The 23,018-nt window shown below is 35.6% G+C and overlaps 2 protein-coding genes across 2 annotated transcripts in view; both read right to left on the bottom strand.

Annotated features, from left to right (window-relative positions):
* Positions 1-671: 671 nt before the first annotated feature.
* On the bottom strand, positions 672-18,539 carry LOC102885594 (N-acetyllactosaminide alpha-1,3-galactosyltransferase-like 1). The gene is made up of 4 exons (XM_006917130.1): positions 18,535-18,539; positions 7,928-7,972; positions 1,821-1,958; positions 672-1,338 (listed from the first exon to the last, which is right to left on the bottom strand). The coding sequence occupies exons 1-4, from the start codon at positions 18,537-18,539 to the stop codon at positions 672-674; spliced, it is 855 nt and encodes a 284-aa protein (XP_006917192.1).
* Positions 18,540-20,939: 2,400 nt separating this feature from the next.
* LOC102885353 (N-acetyllactosaminide alpha-1,3-galactosyltransferase-like) overlaps positions 20,940-23,018 on the bottom strand; it is an 8,782-nt gene continuing 6,703 nt past the window's right edge. The window contains exon 5 of the mRNA XM_006917129.1: positions 20,940-21,651. Within this exon, the coding sequence (XP_006917191.1) occupies positions 20,940-21,651 (712 nt within the window). The remainder of the gene's footprint in view (positions 21,652-23,018) is intronic.

The following is a 23,018-nucleotide window of genomic DNA, read 5'->3' as shown; positions in this document are numbered from 1 at the left end:
AGTAGATATCTATTTTTTTTAAATAAAATTCCTGTAGCGTTTAAAAAAAATAATAAATTCGATATCTTTGTAACAGTAAAAGTAAGGTACATATTTGGTAGAATATCTCTAGTTCACTTAAGTCAATCAGATACTAGATAGATTGAATACTAATTGAGGAGATTAGTTACAAGCAATATATATCACAACACTGAAAAACAGAGTATTTAATGAGTGAGTTGATGAATATTTATCTTTTCTCTTACATTTATCCCTGTGATATATTTTAGTTTGTTTGTTTCTTTCTCTCTCTCTCTCTTTCTTTCTTTCCATCATCTATCTCTATCTATCTATCTATCTATCTATCTATCTATCTATCTATCTATCTATTTTCTGAACTAGAGTCTGGGTGTGTTTCTTCATATAAAACACTCATTTTATTCCTCCAAAAGAATTTCTACATTATTTATAATATATAGATAATAACATGTTGTGCATTAACATATTCTCATCCATTTATTTTTAATCCAGCATAAGTAGATTTAGATGGTACAAAATTACAAAGAGAAAAACAATTTATTTTCAAAGATCACATATTTTTGTAAGTTTCTAAAAACTGAAAGTTTTAATGTTTCATCTTTAAATAATTATTGTGATTCACTTATTAACCCATAAACCTAATGATATCACCGTCAAATATTTTTTGGCTGCCATGCTATCTTAACATGTTTAATTTGTGGAGGAATTCTAAAAGTTGGATCCCAATTGTATTCTGGTGATAACAACTTAGTGGGCTTATTGATAAAAAAGTACTTGTTTAGGTGACACTCAAATGTGCTGCTAAGTCCATTGTTGATGTCACTAGTTACTGCTCTTTGATATTCTAAAGTGAAGGTTAAAACCTCCTGGGGTGTGCCACCAAAAATTGCACTATGATAATAGAAATCTCCCTCTCCGAAAGGGATGAAAGCTGCTGACTTATATCTTCTCTCATAAGGAACATTTTTAGCATTTTCAAAATACCACCATGCATGAAGTTGAGCTACAGATTTGCCCAGGGTTTCCACTCCAAAGTCTTTCTTGAAGATCTGGTTTATAGTCATACTGAAGAGAAAGTCGACTTCACTCTGGATGTGTTTTATGATGTACATATTTAAATTCCTCATGCGTATGACATTAACATCTTCCCATATTTTTTCTTTTGATGCAGCAATGAGTTTAAATGTCCGAAGGGTACCTAACTCTATGGGAGGTAGTCTGGAGAAGTCATCCATGATGATGTAGAAGATAACTTTGTAGCCACTCATAAAGTGCTTGTTAGCAGATTGGATGAACTGTTTCAAGTACTGTCCTGCAAACCTGTGAAACATGAAAAAACAAACAGAAAAAAACATTTTGTTAAAAATCGTCAGGAGTATGCGTGTTATTTAAATACGCTGTCTAATATATATGTCATTGTTGCTCAGGAACTGCCGGCAGGTCAGGGTGGAGAAGTTGGATCTGGAGCTAAATCGTATTCATTAGTGAAACTGTACTGGTCGTGAACTTGGGGCGAGCGAGAACTTGAGGGCGAGAACTTAGGGGTAGCAACTTGAGAAGACTTGTAGAGTTTATTTTGAAGAAAGAAGAGAGAGCAAAAGAGATATTAATGAAAAGATTCCTAAGTAGTCTTAAGGATTCAGCCATGGCTGGAGAAAATAACCACTATAAATAAATACGAATACAAGTCAGCCAGATAATGTTTAGGGTTATTCAAGAGTAGCTCTTTGGGTGTAGAAAGTTCATGGGTGCTTATATACATTTTTCCAAAATAAAAAAGGATAAATATTAGTAGCACCTACTTTTCAGTAGCCCATACAACCAAGCCTACGGTAATGTTCAGCCTTTTATAATATTTTTCCAGGACCTGTCTATTGTAAGTTCCTTCCCATATGACCGGAGCAAGCCAGTCAGTTGTTGTTGTTACATCAGGACGTTTTCTGTTGATCAAACAAGAAACAAATGAATCAGGTACCACTTTATTATGACAGCAGAAGTTGTCCAAGTGTACATGCTAATAATTATGAAGTACTTACTATGTACCAGCCACAATTATTGAGTGCTTTACTCTACTCAGTTAATCCTTACAATGTCTTATAAGTACCATTATTATCCTTATTTTTTGTATGAGGAAACTTAGACACAGATGGTTAAGTAAATTGCTTAGTATCACACAGCTAATAAATGGCAAAGTCAAGATTCAAGATCAGCTAATTGGGTTTCAGAATCTGTGCTTTAGTCATGGTACCATACTGCCTTTTGAGCCCGGGGATTTTTTTTCTTTGAGCTCTGACTGCAGCTTAAACTTAAGTAGCCCAGGATCTGAACATTTCTCTTGATTGTTGGCTAAAGCAGACAGCACTACTGTCTCCTTATGTCTCCTATTTTTTCCCCTTCTCCTTTTTCTCTTCCTCCCTCCTCTTTTCCTGGAAGCTCTAGAGTATTCTCTTTTCATCTTTTCCCTAATGCTTTAGGCCCATCAGTGCAATTTGGAAGAAAATGAGATTAATCCAAAAATAGAGAATGACATTAGATTTGCTTCTAATAATGACAAAATGACAGCAGAAGTAGCTTCATTAGTAATAATAAATAGCTTGGCTGGAGGCAGAGCATTAAACTATTAAAGCAAATTAAGAACTTCATTTCGAAAGGAAATGAATACAAAGTGAGAAGCCATTTTGCTATTGGTGATTGCAAGTTTAATTACACATTTAGAACCAGACAAGACTAGATTTGAGAACTCTTACTAGTATATTAATAATGATATTCAGTAGTCCCTCTTTATCCAGGGGGGATAGTAAGACGCCCAGTGGATACCTGAAACTGGATAGCCCCGCCTTGTGTCTGGCTTAGTGTCTATGTACAAAGTGGCCCCAGCTACTTAGGTTCCAGTGGAGATTAAACATGGGCTCAATGAACAGACATCCTCTTACTAGGGTTGCGCTATAGCCAGTGCTGAGCGTCCAACCTGCCAACAGCAGGGGCCAACTCCGAGCCCAATATGACACTGTTTCCCAGGGGCACCTGCCAGCCAACTAATGTTAGACCCTGTTGATCATGTTAGACCCTGGAAAGAAAGGGGCAGCATCTTCCCCTCAGGAGATTGTTTCACGCTGCTGAGCTAACAGGTGGAAAATGGCATTACTGCACTGGCCGAGGTCCCTGATCTTCATCACCAAGGGGATATTAGATGCAATTAACACAATGCTGGTGAGGAAGGCTGTGTGTGGGGCCCAAGGGATTTTCTGGGGTGCCCCTTAGTACTGCTGTTTCCAGTAACAATGGTCAATGGAAAGTTGTGGCAACCCAACAAGGTGGGTCCACCACAGGACTCAGACTCTTCAGGAATGGAGATCAGGTAAGAACTCTGACATTGAAGGGGTTATCGGAGGATAAGGAAACCATGGAGCAGTGATTATTAACTACCTTATTTTATTTCCAACCTCCTGAGTGGTATTGTAGCCGTGATTTATTATGTTAATTATTTTCTCCCCTTTCCCTGCTACTTTATATGCAGAATACTAGAGATGGCTAATGTTACAATTTCAGTTCTAGGTGGAAATATAGCTGAATTGTCATTACCTCTTGCTGATATCCCATAGCTGATGAGACTTTCTATTTCTCCTGCTTGGGGAACATGAGCTTTTTCATCTAATTGAAGGTTGAGAAATGATTCTGAGTGGCAAAAAGGGTGGATAGTGCTAGTTATTCTCCATTTACCTTTCCTCTATCCCTCCTCAGCTCTTCTCTTCCTGGCCATATGCTTTGGGAATAGACTGATCCCCCAAGGTCCCCTGCTGTATGGCTTCCAGTGGGTTCTGCTAACGGGAGGCACCCGCATAAGGTCAGAGGGAGGGAAGAGAGGTTATCTGTTTTCTTCCTCTCTCTCCCAGCTTTGTTGAGGTCTTGGCAGTGGCTGTGTCCATATGCAACCACAACTTCTGTTGGGTGGCTATTTCATGGTTCCAGAAATCCCTGGTCTCCAGGAATACCATTCCATCCCCTGTCCCTTTAGGCCTAGGGTAGTCGCAGCTTCTAATTGCTGCAAGCTCCTTGGTGTTTCCATATCCTTTTTTGATGAGATGCGATTCATGATAATAATATGGTAGGGTATAATTTGTCTAAAAAGTTTATCTAGAGAGAGAGAGAGTGGGGACTCTTCCTGTAAGCCAAGACCATACTGACCTATATCTAGTTCTAGCAAACTGAGCAGGAGTCTGAAAGAGTAAGAAGCAGAAATGATATATTGAAAATAAATATATCATAAATGGACAGAATCATAATGGAATAGCACTACAGAATTTCCACATCTACTCCTGCTCCGTCAGTGAACAGTTTCTCCACTTCCTGCCTTCCTGGCTTGATTGCCATATTAGCAACCTACTTTTCTTTTTTCCTCTCTATTCTTATAATTCTATATGTAATTTGTGTATAGTACACAAATCATACACACACACATACACACACACACACACACACACACACATCCAGGCTTTTAAAATCTTGTTTATTTTACAGTGATGAGATAATGCACACTTTTCTGCACTTTGCTTCTCTCACTCAACACAATCTTGGGGAAATCCTTCCAGGTCATCTGGACTAGTTCTTATTCATCTTTTTAATGGCCAAATATTATTTCAAGGTGTGGACAGTTTGTTTAGTCATTTCCTTACAAATAGGTATTCATTTTATTTCTGGGATTTTTAGCACTGTGAGAAATAATACAATAAACTTTCTTACTCTTTTGTCCTTATGTATTGTGGCTATTATTTTTACTGGATAGTCCCAGGAGTAGGACTGCTGTATGTGCACATTCATTTTTAATAGATGTTTACCAAATACTTTTTAAAAGGCTGTAATTCACACATCCACGAGCATTTTCCCTGCACAATTAGACTGTAGCTTTTAAAAAATTTCGTTTTGATGGGAATAAATGCTCATTGTTATTTTATTTTACTTTTCTCTAATTTCCAGTGACTTTAAGCACCTTTTTATATGCTTGTTGACTATCTCAATTTGCTCTACTGTAAGTTTCATATTTTTCTATTGAATTGTTAATTTTTTTCTCATCACTTGTACAGACTCCTTGATTTAGATAATTATGCTATCATCTGTATTACAAATATTTTTTCCTGGATGGTTTTCTCATCTATTAAATTTTGGTTCTTAAACCAAATAAAAAATTTTAAATTTCATATAGAGAAATGCATCTTTTTAAATAGCTACTAGAGTTTCCCTCATTAATTAAGAAGATCTTCTTACCCAGATTTTACATGTTCTGTTATTGACTATCTAATAAGATTTTTTGTATTGCTTTATTTTTTACATTCAAGTGTTTAATCTTTCAGGAATTTATCTTTATATATGGCATAGGATAGGGGCTCTACATTTTTCCCACTTAAGTTGCTAGTAGAACCAGCATTATTTATGAAATAACTCATCCTTTCCTCACTGATTTTTTTTAGCCATAAGTATTTATTTAAATGAAAAATGTCAGTCCCCGCCTCCCACCCCCCATGAAGTAAATCTGTAATGTATTTTATTTTGAACAATTAATTTTGGTCATAAATTCTAAGAGCTGGTTATGGGGAGCGAAGCTCCATATAAGAACTTTCTCAAATGTCTGGAGGACTAAGGCCTCACCTTTATCTTGGGAATTCTCTTTATACTTAGTTCCTAGCTGTCCTCACTGATTTTTATAATACCACCTTTGTTACATGTCAGTTTTTATACAGTATACTGTGATCTAATTCTGGATTTACTATTCTTCTGATCTTTTCCATGTTGATTTGATCACAATAGTGTTAGAATGCGTTCCGATATTTATTAAGGCAAAATTCTCTTATTTTTCATACTTGCCTTGGCTGTTTGGAGATATTTATTCTTTCATATTCACTCTAAGCTTATGGTTTTTTCTTAGTTAATAAGGACAAAAATGCGCTTCTTCCCTGATATTTCATTATTAAAGAGGTCATTTTATTTTAAACTAAAAGCCAATACGATGCTTAATTATAAAGCACAAGCCTTCCAATTATAGAATGCCTTCTACCACTATTACATTGTTATGAAAGGGTTGTCATTTCAATTAGCCCAAAGGTTCCATGTCTTTATTCTATAAATTTTAAGCCTCTACTATATATAGGCTCTTTTCTAGGCACCTTCTAGTTAGGAGAGGCAGATGATAAATGAATAAACAAGCAAAATATATTAAGTTAAATGTTGATGAGTACAATGGAGAAAAATAAAACTGGATCGAGAAGAAAGGGAGTGGGGGTGCCATTTTACATGAGGTGGTTGGAGAAGGCTTAACCGATAAAATAACATTTGAGTGAAGTCTTGAGGGAAGTGAGAGAATGAGCCATTTGACTATTCGGAGGATGATTGGTCTGTGCAGAAGGCCCTGCAGTGAGAGCATGCTTGGTGTATCTGAGGAGTTTCAAGGAGGCCAGTGTGATTTGGGTGGAGTGAGACAGTAGTTAAATATGAAGTCAGAGGTGGATATTAGGCAACTCTTTATCTATAATTATTTTTTACATTTTAAACTCTGAACTCCCTGGAAAACATCTTACAAGAGCAAAAGGTCTTCATGTTCATAATAGCAAAAACCTAGGAACAGCTTAAGTGCCCATTAACAGGGCAGTGGATAAATAAACTAGTATAATTCCACAGTCAATTATTATGCAGCCATGAAAACAGATGACAGTGATATGCAATTTTTTGGATGAATCTTAGCAATTTAATATTAAGGGAAAAAATAAATCCCTGAAGATTACATACAGCATGATAACCTCTTGATAAAGTTATAAACAACTAAAATTTAAAAACAGACTTTTTCCAGAATATATATTGAGGATACGAACTTATCTTTTAAAAAAGAAAGTAAGTGGGAGGTGACTGTTACAGGGGGTAGGGTGAGGAGATGCAATGCTATATGTTGAAGTTATTGAAGGTTATAATTTTTGTTCCATTAAAAATAAGCAAGCAAGAAAGCATACAAATAAATAAGTAGATTTTGTATGAACTAATGCTGAGATGAGTAATGAAGCAAGAATTATTAATCTAATTCTGTGCACCTGAGGTTCACTTAAGAATTATAAATATAAAAAAGGAATTCACAGATGATGAAATACAAATAAATAATAAGCATGTAAAAAGATGCTGAAATTTAATAATAATTACAGAAATGCAAATTGAATTGAGATATTTTAACTAATTGCCAATATTAAATGTTTGATACTACTAGAATAAAATGTAAATATACAAAACAAATAAAATTTTACTAACAGTTTTCTGCTGTTGATTGAAAATAAAGATGTAATCATTAAAGGGCAGTTTAGCAACCTGAATCAAAATTTTAAATGTTTATATCCTCTTACATTAATGATGCCACAATAAGAATTTATCCTCAGATAAATTTACCCAACGGTGTACAAAAACAGATATTTGTACACAAAAACAGATATATGTATACAGATATTTATTGAAAAATTACTTCCAATAGCCCCCAAATTGCAAACAACAGAAAACCAATGGGGAGCTGGCTGAATTAATTATGCTGTATAGCCATAAAATAGAATTCTAGGTAGCATTACACAAAGAATGAGCTTGTCCCTCGAATATTAATGCCAAAATCAAGAGGAGTCATTAATGGCATTTTGAGCTGCTTCTAGAGAGATTTTTTTCTTTTCCCTCATAAAACCGGGAATGTAAAACCAGATAATAGCTTTCTCATATGACCCTTAATTGCCTAGCTCTTTATAAATAGACCCCAGTTCTGTATATAAAAGCTTTCAAAGTAAAAACTCTTAAGGCCAGCATATCTACAATTTGGTGATGGAATAAAAATCTTTCCTGTTCAAATTCAGATGTACAATTATTATTATGTTGTGAGCAGAATTTTTTTTCTTACTTAGGATTAAACCAGTCTGAGAGCTGAGGTTCTGCTTCATGATCCCTGGGTACAAAGAGAAAATCAAGTTAAGAGTAATCCACTCATTCGCAAATACGTATTGCACCCTTATAATAGGACAGGCACTGTTTGGTTCTGGTTCTATTACTATGAACATTTAGGTCAGCTCTTGTCCTCAGGAAGCTGATAAACTAGCAGGAAAAACAATATTAAATGAATAATTACAGTACAGAGTGATAAGGGCCAATAGGGAAAATCTGATCTCCATGGGAGCATATAAATGGGACATCCAGCCTAAATTTGGGATTAAGGGAAACCACTTGGAAAAGAAATATGTGGACTGGATCTGGAAAGATAAGGGCTAGTTCAGAAAAGAGGCCATGACCAAAGGCAGGAGGGCAAGAAACAATATGGATCGTGAGGAGGGAATATATTTTTAAAATTAACAGAGCAGGTAAAATAATGCATATTTAGATAAAAATGCAGATTTAATTAATTCATTTATCAAACATTAGTAGCTTATTATATGATAGATACTCTGTTATGTGTTGAAATAAAATGGTTGAAGTAGGGGTCCAGATGTTCATGTTTGATTTTCATTTAAAGATAGGCCCCACCTAAGGTTTTATTGTACTTTTAAGGTAGTTATTTAATTAATGAGGTTATGAGGGAAATTTCCTTTCATAAATTGGGGATATTTTATAAAATAAGAATAACTTTAAATGACTTTTGCTTCCAGAAAGATGAAATAGTACTAGTTTTTCCTATTTCGATCACGAAGTATAGCTAAAAACTGTGGACATTATATATAAAGCAAACAAAAGAATACTCCGAAAGGTGCAGAGAGGACAGATCAGGTAGGCCTCTTGGGACTCAAGGATTGATTAACATAGCAGTGAGTCCCCTGGGTTTTTCGCCACATATAGCCCAGATTGGGTGCTAGAGAAGCCAACAGCCCGGAAATGCCAATAGGCACAAACACAAAAAGAACCCTGAGGAAAGCTCGCTCTTTAGAGCTAAAGGACAAGGAAAAGGGCAACCTAGTAAGACAGAAAACTATTATACCCTACTCACTGTATTCCAGCTCAGTATCACAGAAAGACTATGGCCCCACGTCCAACCCTTCTGCAAACACCAAGCTGAAAGCTAGACTTCCATCCTCAATAGACTATAATGATGCTCCCTCCCCTCCCCACCAGAGTTAGAGGAGGTTAGTGAGGGTTAGACCTTCCATCACTGCTCAGCAGTTGCGTTCATCCTCCTGTAGTCTGTGTCTGTGGAGACCATGTGGGGAGCCTGAACTCCCATCCCTGCTATTAGTAACAAGGAGCCCCTCCTCCCTAGGGTTCAGTGGAGGCAGAAGGGAGAACCTGAAATTTCACCCCTCAACTGACAGTCATAAGGAGGTGCTACCCTTTCTCAGCTAGAGCAGTGTAAGAGGATGCCCGTGAAAACACAAATTTAAATAAGCTATAGAGTCTCGTAGTACTCAAAATGTCCAGTTTTCAATCAAAAATCACTCATTATACCAAGAATCAGGAAGATCTCTGAATGAGAAAGGAAAATCTGCAGATGTTATAATCACGTAGATATTAGAATTATCTGACAAGTATTTTAAAGCAGCCATGGTAAAAATGCTTCAATGAGCAATCACAAACACTTGAAACATGAAAAAAATAGAAAGTTGCAGCAAAGGAAAAAAAGTCTGATCAAAGATATAGAAGATATAAAGAAGAACCAAATAGAAATTTTAGAACTTGAAAATACTATAACTGAAATAAAACCTCAATGGTAAGCTTAACAGCGTAATGGAGAAGATGGAGGAAAGAATCAGTGAAGTTTAAGATAGTATAATTGAAACCCCTCGATCTGAACAATGGAGAGAAAAAGTATAAAAAAACAAAATGAACAAAGCCTCAGGGACACATGGGACTATAACCAAAGATCTAACATTCTTGTAATTGGAGCGCCAGAAGGAAAGAAAGAGAATAGAACTAGACTAGAAGTATTTTAAAAAATGGCTGAACAATCCCTGAAATTTGGCAAAAGACATAAACATACAGATTTAAGAAACTGAGTGAACCCAAACAGGATAAACCTAAATAAATCCATGCTAAGGTACAGGATAGTCAGATTTGTGAGAGCTAAAAGTGGAAAAAAAAAAAAAAAAACCCTCTTGAAAGCAGTCAGAGAGAAATGATTTGCCTATAGGGGAAAAACAATTTGAGTGAAAGTGGATTTCTCATCAGATACCATGGACCCAAAAGGAAGTGGTATTTTCCAGGTGCCATAAGAAAAGAACCGTCAACCAAAATACTACTCAGTAGGTGAATGGTTAAACAAACATTGACACATCCCTTGGTAGAATAACAAGAAATAACCTTTTGATACACAGTACAGTGTGGCCAGATCAAGGGCATTGTGCTGAGTGAAAAAAAGCTCATCTCAGTAGATCATATACTGTATGATTCCATTTGTAAACATTTTCAAAGGGACAAAATTATAAAGATAAAAATAGATTAGTGGTACAAGTGATTAGGGAGGGCTGGTGAGAGGAGGTTTGGTGTGAGTATAAATGGTGGCTCAGAGGGAACCTTTGTGGTGATTGAATAGTTTTGTATCTTGATTGCTATTGTAGTTACACAAATAACTCTACGTATGCATAAAGTGTTATATAATTATACACGTACTTTGTCCCAACAACACTTCTGTTTTAAATTGTACAATTATGTAAGATGTAGCATTGGGGAAAATTGGGTGAAAGGTTCATGTGACCTCTTTGTACTATCTTTTCAACTTCTTGTGAATCTATAATTATTTCAAAATCAAATATTATAAAGTCCATTTAAAAGTATGTCCCTTTTTGACTTTTCAGACGTGTTTTTAGCTAAAGATATTTCATTATCGGATTGCCCAATCCTTGTGCTTATTCAAAATCCAAATCATCTATGCCAAGCTTCATTAAAAATATACGGTGACAAATGAAGTATTTTTTAAAATTTATTTTTGACAGTTGGTTTCACTAATATCTCAGGTCCTACACAATGGTCAGTAGTGGAAAACATGGTAGACTGATGAGGGCTGTCAATCTAAAGAAAAACATCATCCTGAACAGAGATACTATGGCAAATGTCAAAAACTTGTCTGGTGTAAGCAAGCAAGTGCGTTGAGTGAGCAAAATTTGGAGATGTACACATACACATGTCCATACAAACTCATATACATGTATATATGCATGCATGTGTAGAATGTTTCTGAACTGACACCCAAGATATTTGTCAGTGGTTTTGCCTCTAGAGAATTCAGTGTAGTTTCCTGTCCTTTCTGACTGCCATCACCATTACTACCCACTTGACTCCAGCCAGTTTGCCCTCAGTACAGTTCGTGGAATATTTATGGAATGGAGATTCTTACCAGCAGAGCCTTATCTTCTGTAAGTGCTTCTTTATTCTTTAGGTAAATGAGGGAAAAGGCATTTAGTGTTAAATTTGAACAAATGCTTATTGCAATTAGCATAACAGAAAATCTAGAATTCAGACCCATTCACTTACTTGTTAACCATGTAATTACTAAACACCTATTATATGCCAGGTATAATGCCAGGTATAAATAACTAGTATATGCCAGGTTCTGAAATACATGGCATCCATTTCTGATCTGGCATTTTAGTTCTGGAATCCAAGCCTGCTACGAGCTTATGGTCTATAATTTCCTTTTTGATTAAGCTAGCACATTATCTTCAAAAAGATGATCTTAATATTATTACAAGTGACCTGAATCCTTTCTATTAAGGTACAATACTCCAGAGGGCAAATAACATGTAGAACATGATGCCAAAGCAATGGGGTTAATTTTAAAAGATGGAAAGTAATCTAACTATGAACAGTGAACACACAATGCAATATATATACAACATACTGGTGAATTGTACACTTGAAACTTACTGGATTTTATCAATCAATGTCACCTCCAATAATTTTTAATAATAAAAATAAATAAATAAAAGACATTAGCTCCCACAATATAGCTGATTTTTAAATAGCATCCAGTAACATTGCATTGCTTATTTAAAAAAAAAAAAAAAAAAGACCATAAGGAGGAAGGCATGGCCGAGGTAAGAATTTGAATTTATCTATGCGAGAGAATTTTAGCAGGTTAACAAATTTGTTCCCCAGCACACCTGTGTTTCTACAGCAGGTCACTTTGAGTCTTGTTCCTATTAGATGAAACTTTAATGTAGTTTAAAATACATAACCCCCCCATACTCTCTATCCTCTTATCTTGCCTTATTTTTTTCTTCATAGCATTATTATATAAAATATTATGCTTCTCTATTATGTTATATATTTATTTGCTTATTGTCCATCTTCTCTACCTAGAATGTAAAATTTCATAAGAGCAGTCACTTTGTTTGGGTTATTACTGTTTTCCCAGCACCTAGAACAGGGCCTGGTACCAAGAACGTGCTTAATAAATATATGCTTACTAAAAAAATGAAAGAATTCATTTGTTTATGATTTGATTTGTTCCCCAAAGAGGAGATAATTTTTGATTAGGGAGTGTTTATTAATCTTTTTTGGACAAAACTCAGTATTTTAGATGAAATCTGCCAATCGCTAAAGATAATGATTCATTAATCTTTTATATTTACCGGAAATGATGCTTAATCAACATCAGTAATAAAGCAAATGAAATCAATAACAGCGTTTTCCATTTAGAATTCATTCTCCCCTAGAAGAAAAAATAGAGGAGAAAATGATTTTTTTTGGAAAGTAAAAAACAACTTTCTTGCCATCTTCTAATAACAAATTAATTTATGGAAATTTGGCCACCAACCCAAATGTCTGATTCTAGAATGCTCAGCCTTAGAAAGAAGGCAGATTTGAGTTAAGGAAACTGCCCATATTGTTTGAAGTGCCTGCAAAAATCTCCCTTAGAATGCTGATTCTTTTTAGATTAGGTGCAAAGTGCTGGGTTCCTTTATCACAGTTCATCATGTTTGCATAAAGGAAATTCAATAAAACTCTTGTTCTATTTCACTTGTACTTCTCTGAAACTAAAATAAAGGATTTACGAAGATATCCTTAAGCAAGGAAATGTATTTCCCCAAAGTTGATATTTATAATTTTTTTCTCACAAAGATATTGAGATTAATAATTTATTCAAAGATATAGGACTAATAGCCTAAAAATATATGAGCTCTCTCAAAGATATATCCTTGTAAAGAGTGATTAAAAATCTACATTAAAAGCATTAAGCTTTAAAATGGAATACTTGGCTCTAGTCAGTGCACTGAGCTTTTGTTGAAGGTATCAGGATTTCTGTTTACAAGCGTAAACTGGTTTTCAGTAGGCATCATCCAAGAACAGATCCTGCTTTTGGGTTATGTATTGGAGAAAAATGGAGGTCTCTGAACCCTTAATTAATGAGCAAGTCGTTTTAGATCTGTGCCTTCCAATGTGGTGGCCACTAGCAATAAGTGACTAGTGAATACTTAAAATGTTGCTAGTTCAAACAAAGGAGTTTGATGACTCAATAAGAAAAAAAATAATGTAAGATAGCTCATTAATATTGTTTATATTTACTGCATGTTAAAATATAATTTTAGATATAGTGGATTAAATGAAATATATTATTAAAATGAATGTCATCTGTCCCAGACAAGAAAAAGCTAAGGGAGTTCATCATTACTAAACCAATATTGCAAGAAGTGTCGAAGGGACTTTTTTAAAATGGAAGAAGAGGAGGAGGAGGAAGAGAAGGAGGGAGGAGGAGGGGAGGAAGGGAGGAGGAGGAAGAGATAAAAAACATGAATAATAAAATGGTGATAACTACTTACCTCTCAATAATTAGTTTAAATGTAAATGGATTAAATGCTCCAATCAAAAATACATAGAGTAGCTGAATGGAAAAAGAAACAAGACCCATACACATGCAGCCTACAAAAGACCCACTCCAGATCAAAGGGCACACACAGTCTGAAAGTAAAAGGATGAAAATAGATATTTCATGCAAATGGAAATGAAAAAAAAAAAAAAGCTGGGGTAGCAATACATCAGACAAAAGACATTTTAAAACAAAGGCTTTACAAGAGACACAGGACAATGTATATATAATAGCCAAGGTATGGAAGCAACCTAAGTTTGTACAGACAATTGGATAAAGAAGTAGTACTTATATACAATGAAATATTACTCAGCAATAAAAAAAGAATGAAATCTTGCCATCTGCAACAACAGGGATGGACCTAAAGGGTATTATGTTAAGTAAAATGTCAGACAGAGAAAGACAAATACCTATGATTTTACTTATATGTGGAATCTAAAAAATGAAATTAATGAACAATCAAAACAGAAACAAATTCATAGATACAGAGAACAAATTGATGGTTGCAGAAAGAAGCGGGGTTAGGGGGCCGGATGAAAAAGAAAACAGAATTAAGTAGAAATTGGCAGTTAGAACATAGTTATGGGGATGTAAAATACAGAGAAGGAAACATAGTCCATAATATTGTAATAAGTATGTATGGTGCTGGGTGGGTCCTAGCTTATTGGGGAGATCACTTTGTAACTTATACAAATGTCTAACCACTATACTGTATACGTGAAACTAGTATAATATTGAACATCAACCGTAATTGAAAAATTTTTAAAAATTTTAAGTAATCACATTTTATGCTGAAATAAAATTAGATAATTTGAAATTCAAAAAATAAATAAAATGAATATCATCTGTACTTTTTTACCTTTTTGCAATGTGGTTCCCAGAATATTTAAAGTTACAAATATGACTTATATTACATTTCTTTGGGCAGTTCTTCTATAGCTAACAGACTGGGAAGGCTTCAACTGGGCCTAATTTTAGTGTCCCAGCAATATGAAATGACTAACTTTTAAATTCAAGAACATTAGAAATATCCTGTGCATGAGGTAAGATTCTATCTAGCCAGGTTTATGACAATGTGCCCCTCCATGACATTATTCTTAAAGACCAGTAATATGTTTACATGTCACCTATTCTGTATAATCTGCCTTTAAGGCCAAGGTTTGGGGATGATCCTTATCTATGATTTTGCCAGGTCATCTCAACTTTCATACAGTTCTTTCCTAAGAGTCTTACCTTTAGTTTTGGTGATGTAAAGAGAAGGTCTTAAGACGTTTTACTAGCATTATATTTTGAGTCTTTGTCAAAAAAAAAAAGAATATATATTGTATAATAACTCTCTGTGTTTGAATTTTCTGCTAATGGTGATGTCGTCAGACTCTTGATGATGAAAGCATTATAAAGTCATAATGATACTGTCATAATGTTACAATTGATAGCCAGTTATTCTCATTATTACCAATGGTAGAACTTGATCCCATTTGAAAAAGTAAAGGATTTTAAATATGTTTGCTTTTATTTGTTGTTGTTGTCATTGTTGTTATACTTCCTTACCTTTCTTGTCACTGATTTTTACTTATAGAAATATATTTTAAATGGTGTTCTGTGTGTGTGTGTGTGTGTATATGAATGACACAAAAAGTAAAACATCTTTATTCTCATCCTCTAGGCATTGTTCAACTATCCCAGGTAAAGCTAATTCCTTCTTATGATTTCTTAGAATGTTTTTAAAGTACTTACTTTTCTGATTATAGAAGTGACACATTTTCATGTTCTTAATTTTGTCAAGTGCATAAAAGCACAAAGGAGAAAATGATAATCACATGTAATCACACCATCCTGAGATAATCACTCTTAATTTGAGGTAGCATGCACCTTTATTTTGCCCTTCTTTAAAAATAAATTAGTTTTTCATTTTGAAAAAGAAAGACACACATATAGAGTAAAAAAATTCTAACAGAAGGTTATATAATGCACACTGAATCGTCTCCCCACAGCACCTGACTCTTCCTAGTACCCCACCTCCAGCGGCAGCCACTGTTCAGTTTCTTGGCTTTTGTGTGTGTGTGTGTGTGTGTAGTTCCCTCCTTTTACACAGATGGCAGCATACCAAAAACAGTCTTCGGTACTTTGACTATCTCACTCATCAGTATATTTTGAAGACCATTTCATTATACCTCATACATCTAACCTTCTGTTTCTAGTGAACTGTCGTTCATTATATGACCGTGTCATAATTTAACCAGTTTCCTATTGTCAGACATTTTGGTTGTTTGTTATCTGTGCTATTATAAGAAATGCCACAGTGGAAATACTTGAATACGCTCTACAAACACGTTGAGCTATATTGCCGATAAATTCTTAGAAATGGAATTGCTGGATCAAAGGTTATATATACCCAGTTAAAACTTAAGTAAATGTTGCCAAAATTGTGTTCCATAGAGGTTGTTCCACTTTAACTCGTACCATCAATAATGAAAATACCCATTTCCTCATATCCTTCTCAATATAGTGTGTTGTTAAAACTTTTGGTGTTTAACAGTCTGAAAGGTGTGAATTGTCTCAGTGTAGTTTTAATTTACATTTATTTTATTGTGGCTGATGTTGAGTATCCTTTTGCATGTTTAAGGGCCATTGTCATTCCTCCTCTGTAAACTGTTCATAGCTGTTATTTTCTATTAGGTCTCTGTGTTTTTACGTTTTTAAGTAAACTTTTACTTTGGCACATTTTTTGGTTTTTAAAGATACAGTAATTAAGACCATATAGTTTTAAGATAGACACATAAATCATTGGGACAGAATCAAGATTCCAGAAGTAGACCTATACCTATACGGACAACTGATTTTTGACAAGTAAGAAAAGGCAATTCATTAGAGAAAGAATAGTCTTTTAAAAAATAGCTCTAGGATATCCATATGCAAAAAAAGAGAGATACCTTTGATCAGTGTTTTGCACCATACACAAAAATTAACTCAAAATGGATTGCTGACCTTAGTGTAAAATCTAAAACGAAGCATATAGAAGAAAACATAGGAGAAAAAACAGAAGACAATGAAAAGGAAACTGCAGATTGGACAAAATACAGTAAAAAATGGGCAAAATAGTTGAACAGACATTTCACCAAAACGAAACAAAACACACACAGAGAAGGCAAATAAGTATATGAAAAAAATCATTTTAGTCTTCATCTTCATTAGTCTTCAGGCAAATGCAAATTAAAACCCCAATAATATACTACCACACACTTATTAGAATGGCTAAAATTAAGAAAACTGGCCATACCAAGTGTTTGTGAGGATGAGAGAACTGGAGTTCTCATATGCTGTTGGTGGGAATGTAAAGTGGCACAACTACTTTGAAAAAGAGTTTGGCAGTTTCTTAACAATTTAAGCACATAATGTGGAAATTTCACTCCTAGATATTTACCCAAGAAAAATGGAAGCATATGTTCATAAAAAGATCTGTTTACGACCATTGATAGCAGTTTTCTTGGTAGTGGCCAAAAGATGGAAACCACCCAAATGCTCGTCAACCCAAATGTTAGATCCAGATAAATGGAATATAATATGGGATTGAGCCAAAGTTATCAAAACAGGCATACTAATCTGAGACTATAGGTTTAATACGTTTTCTTAGTCAGCTGGTAGTGGTTCGAAGAGTTTTCTTGGTTGTTAAACTAAAATTTGAGTTCAGTGGTAGACTACAATCAGTGAGGTTAAGATGTCATAGCTTCCCCTTCCTGAGGGAGAAAAAAGAAACCCAAAGCTTTAGGGAGCTGAGAATGTTATAGTGAATTTATCGTGTTCAAACCATTATCCTTTCCTCTGACTGTGTTCCAGGGAGGAGGGAAAAGGAGGAGCTAGGAGGACATTTTCTTTCACTAAGTCATTGAGAAATAAATCAAGGGAGATACTGACACAGATGCAATGTCACTGAAAATTATGGAGTTTACATTACTGGAAAAAACTCTAGGCCTGGGGAGCAAAAAATTGACTTGAGCTATCCCAATAAGTTACATTGTCTCACCATATTCCCACACCTAAGCCAGTTAGTCCCTTGATTGAAGGGGCATCTATGTCACCTTGAGGCAGGATGTGTGATCATTTACTAGGATAACTATGTCCGTGGGGACAAATGCAGAAAGAACACTAACTCTGAGTTGACAGTAATTTCTAGAGGCTAGAAATGGCATTGTGATCTACTGAACAGAGTGAAGGCTTATGGAGACTAGGGGATAAATTAAATTCTACCCTGAGTTTATCTCACAGTGGTTCCAGCATATAAAAGAGCCACTCTGCAGCTTTTGAAGTCCTGAATTCATGGTCGAACTATTTATATTTAGCAATATTTACATCAGAATATTTACATCAATCTCTAACCCATCGCATAAGGGCTCATGGGAAAGAAGGGCTAAATGGAAGCCAATGGAAAAGACTTTCCTACTAAAACAGTAAATCAAAAGTAATAATACCTCCCTGTGGAGATTGTGAAGATTAGTGCTACCATCAAGGACTTGAACATTGGAGGCTGTTGATTCCTATCACTTCCTTGTTTAACTTGCTTGTTTGGCCAGTATAAATGCTAAATGAATTTAGAGAATGCCTGTGAATTATTTTATATTAAGTGATGATTCCAATTACAGCTACTTTTCCAGATGTTGTATCTTTACTGGAGCAAATGAATATAGTCCTAGTATTGCATCTGTAGCTAACAGATGTTTTACCTCATATCGCTTAGTATGGATGATCAAAAGCAGTTTGCGCTCACCTGGCAAAGACAAGAGTAAACCTCAGAGCTACGTGAACTCTCCTGCATTGTCATAATATAATCCACAGAGTCCTTCATCATCTGGACATCTCACAGGCTATCACCGTTAGCATAATTTTGAGCAGAAAATAACAAGAATCCCAGACATCATGCTAATACAAATGCATACCAGGAAGTGGAGGAAAACCCCCATAAAATTCGGAGGCCTGACACATCAGTGACATTTCTGAGGAGCATGCAGGGTTATCTGCTCTAGACAAGTTCCTAAACCTTGTACCACTTGCCACCAAATCAGAGGCATAAAGCTCAGTGGAACTCTTTGGATATTGGAGACAATATCCAATATCCAATATTATATTTGAGTGTGCCACTCTGACTTATTTATTGGGAAACTGGTAACCCTGCCTATTTTGAGTGGGGCCCAGGGCAAGAGGAGGCTCTGTATAAGGTACAGTCTACAGAACAAGGTTCTGTGCCCCTTAGCAGGTCCAAGTGGCAAACATAGATACCGAATGGAGCATTTTGCATAGCTCAGATAGAGAATGAATGCTGTACGCATGGAATTCTAAATTTGTTAGAGCTGTGACCTCTCCTACCCACCAATAACTTAATGTTACCTGATCCATCAAACCGTAGGCTTGGATACATGCAGCTGCAATCCATTATCACATGGAAGTCATTCTACGAGATTGGATTTGGGAAGATTGGAAAATTGGTGACAAGAAAGTCCGAGGTCCTTTATGGGCTTCTGAAATAGGCACAGAGGACTGCAGCAGGCATGCATATTTTTATTATAAATATAAACATAAATGTAAATCTATATTATTACATATAGGTATCTATCTTTATATGTAAAACAATGATTTTTCCTTTTTCCTTCCCCTACTATTTTTTAATGAGGAGTGTTAGTTTTTTTCTTTTCAAATTAGATCAGAGTTCACCAAACTGAAGAGCCGTATATAGTCCTGAGGGAGAGGACCTCATATCATCTGGGTCTTGGACATGGTGACAGAACCTTTCTGTTTCACTTTCTCGAATAAAGCGATTATGTGTACAAAAGTTAGCTGAATTCTGTAAGGTGGACACATGAAGTCATTTTATGAGTTAGGTATGGGTAGAAGTGTGAGAATGGGAGCTTCATGACAAAACGGGTGGACTGTGGCAGCCATTTGTTGACTCTCTATTCTCTCTCATTTTTCCCACTCTCTGCTTAGTGTGGCAGAGACCCACATTTCCCAGACTCCCTTGCATCTGACTGTTGTATAGCACCAGACAGTGAAAAGCACAGCAGAAGAGAGGACAGAAGAAGAAAAGCACCTCCCCCCTTCTCCCTTTCTCCCGAGTGGCATCTGTAGCAGTGACTAAAACTCCCCTCTGTTGTCCCAGCTCATGTCAGGCAACTCATGCCAGGTTGTAGCTCTTTTTGGACACCTTACAATTTATCCGTCAGGAGTGCTATTGCCTTCACTTAAAAAAAAAGCATATAATATAAAGTTGTACAAAATTCTGTGTTGCTTCACTCTCCCCTGTGTGTCCCTCAGCTCTTTTATCACTTATATGTCCTATTCCCTATGTTAAATTTCCACTGTTTGAAATACATAGAATAGTAGTTTCTGTTTTCCTAACTGGACACTGACTACTGATAAATGTGTATGCATGCATGTATGTGTGCATGTGTGTGATAAATCAATTTGTAGAAAATATTATATAAGCACACACATGTGCCTATGTGTATGTGTATAGGCATGTGGTAAGCATATAAATGCATACAAAAGGAATATTGAGGGAAAGGTTTTCAAAGGGAGAATAAAGGAAGGCTTTCGATTTTCTCTGTATATTATTTTATTTTTTTATTAGTTTTTACAACGAGCAATTTTGCAGTTTTAAAACATAGTTCTTTTTGAATGCCACCATTTGCCAATCTGGCGGCAGCTTTAATGTTCTCGAAGTTTTACATAGAGAGTATATTAGTATAGTTGCAGTGACTGTCCCTTATCCACACCCTAGACAATCACTTTCCTTAAGCAATATGAGAAAAGTATATCTACTCGGATCAATGAACATATTTTAGGTTTCATTTTCTTGTGACAGATCCTTTTTTTTGTTCAATGCAATCCAACGAATAATATATCTTCAATAGTCACAGAGGATATGAAGTCACTACATCATCATATTGTTAATATATCCATTCTGCCACTGCTACATCTCATGTTACATGATTCAAAATGAATGTGAGGAAAAGTGTGAGTATGCCATGATGGTGGGCTTGTCATTTTGTTAGTGAGTTTTTTAGTGCTAAAATTTGTCACGTGCTAATTATCTACGATATAAGATGAAATGATGCTCTTCAATTCAGAACTATTACAAAAGGGCTAAAATATTATCTGTTCTTCTAAGAACTTTATAGTACTTAAAAGCCCAATAGAGTTTGATAGCTTTGATATCACTATTATATCCTCTATGATGATCCCAGCAGTATTCAGGAGATAAAAGTTTAGCAGGTTTATGAAGAAAGAAATACTTGTTTAAGTGACTTTCATCATGCCACACTGCTTCAATGTTATTTTTCTTATCGTTCATGATTCCTTTAAAGCACTCTCGAGCAAGGTTGAGAACCTGAATGGGAGTGCCACCAAATACTGCAGCATGGTAATAGAAGTCTCCCTTACCGATAGGTATATATGCTTCTGATAACTGATTTCTCTCATAAGGTACATCTATAGGGTTTGCCTTATACCAATAAGAATGTAACTGAGCTACTGTCTCCCCCAGGGTCTCCAGTCCATATTCCTGAAAGAAGACTTGATCCACGTCCATGCAGAAGAGGAAGTCAACTTCATATTGGATGTGATCTACAACATGTTCACTGATCGTCTTCATGCGCATCATACTAATATCTTGCCATCTCTTCTCTCGCTTAATTTTAAAAACTTTGATTGTACGGAGGGGACTCAGCTCTATCCAAGGCATCTTGGAGAAATCATCTATCAGGACATAAATTATGACTTTCTGGCCAACCATAAAATAGCTATCAGCAGATACTATAAAGTTGTACAAGTAGTACTCAATATATCTGTGAAGTAAAAAAGAAATGTTCATTTTCTTCTGTTTTAGTGGAACACATACTATTTAAATTACACTGACTGTAGTTTATCCAAAAATACTTAGTACTAAGCAATCAAATATTACATATGCTTTTAGAGTTGTATTTAAGCAGTGTGAAAGAACATGAAGTTATCTGCCTTTCCTCTCCCTGATGAAGTTCTATCAATCATAGGAGAGGAGTTCCATCAGGGAACTTTGAAAAATCAAGGCTCACAAGTCCTGACAGGTGTATGGTATGCCCGGGACTCGAGGGGTTGGGGGCAGAGGGGAGGAGGTGAGGAGAGACAGAGACAGAGAGAGTCAGGGAGAGAGGGAAGGAGGGAGGGAGGGAAGGACAGAGAGACTGAGTGCGTGTGCGTGTGAGTTCGTACCTGGGGTTCTGCCTTTATTGAGGTCAAGGGCGGGGTGCTCAGGGTTTCACAAATGTACTCTTTATTGGCAAATTTAAAATATAAGAGTGAGAATTAAAGTGTGGGAAGGGAAAAGCAGGGTCACTCAAACAGTCAATTATCTAGGTTGCCCAGGGCTTTCTAAAAGGGGAATTTCATGGTAGGGCAGCTGGCTCTTTATCTTGTTGGTTAGCTAGTAATCACATAGCTGGCAATGTGTTTGTTTGAGATGGGTGTCTGAAACAGATGCCTTGGCAATCAAAAGCTTAATGTCTGGCATATACAGTTGATCAAAAGAGCTTATACTCAGGTGCTTACACTACAATGGAAAACTTAAAGTTTTTCAACTTAAACCCCTCTATTTTGGAATATTAGAGTTACAGAAAAATTGCAAATCTTTAGAAAGAGTTCCCATATACACTTTACCCACCTCCCCCTAATGTTAAGATTTTATATAACAATGGTACATTTGTCAAATCTAGAAATTATCAGTGGCAAAATACTATTAACTAAACCACAGATTTAGTTGGATTTCACCAGTTTTTCCTCTAATAGCCTTGGTGTCCTTCCGGGATCCACTCCAGGACACACGTGGCATCGAGTCTCCTCTAATCTGGGTCGGTTTCTCACCTTGTTGTTCATGATCCTGACCATTTTGAAGAGTCCTGATCAGGCATTTTGTAGAATGGTCCTCAATTTGGGTTTTTCTGATGATTTCTTAGGTAAAGTTAATTTAAATAGTCCCATTTATTAACCTTCTCCTTTATGATTAGTATTTTCTGTGTCTTAATTAAGAAATTATTTTCTTTCCTGAGTTTATAAAGATAAACTGTAGTTTTTCCTTTAACTTTTGGTCTTTAAACTACCTGAGACTTGATTTTTGTATATGGTGTGCTACAGAGGTACAATTTTAATTTTCCCATGTTGACATCGGCTTTCTGCAACA

Source organism: Pteropus alecto, unplaced genomic scaffold, assembly GCF_000325575.1.
Source record: "Pteropus alecto unplaced genomic scaffold, ASM32557v1 scaffold226, whole genome shotgun sequence".
NCBI classification, from domain to species: Eukaryota; Metazoa; Chordata; class Mammalia; order Chiroptera; family Pteropodidae; genus Pteropus; species Pteropus alecto.
The sequence above is the reverse complement of the archived record's forward strand: the minus strand, read 5'-3'. Positions and strand labels throughout refer to the sequence as shown.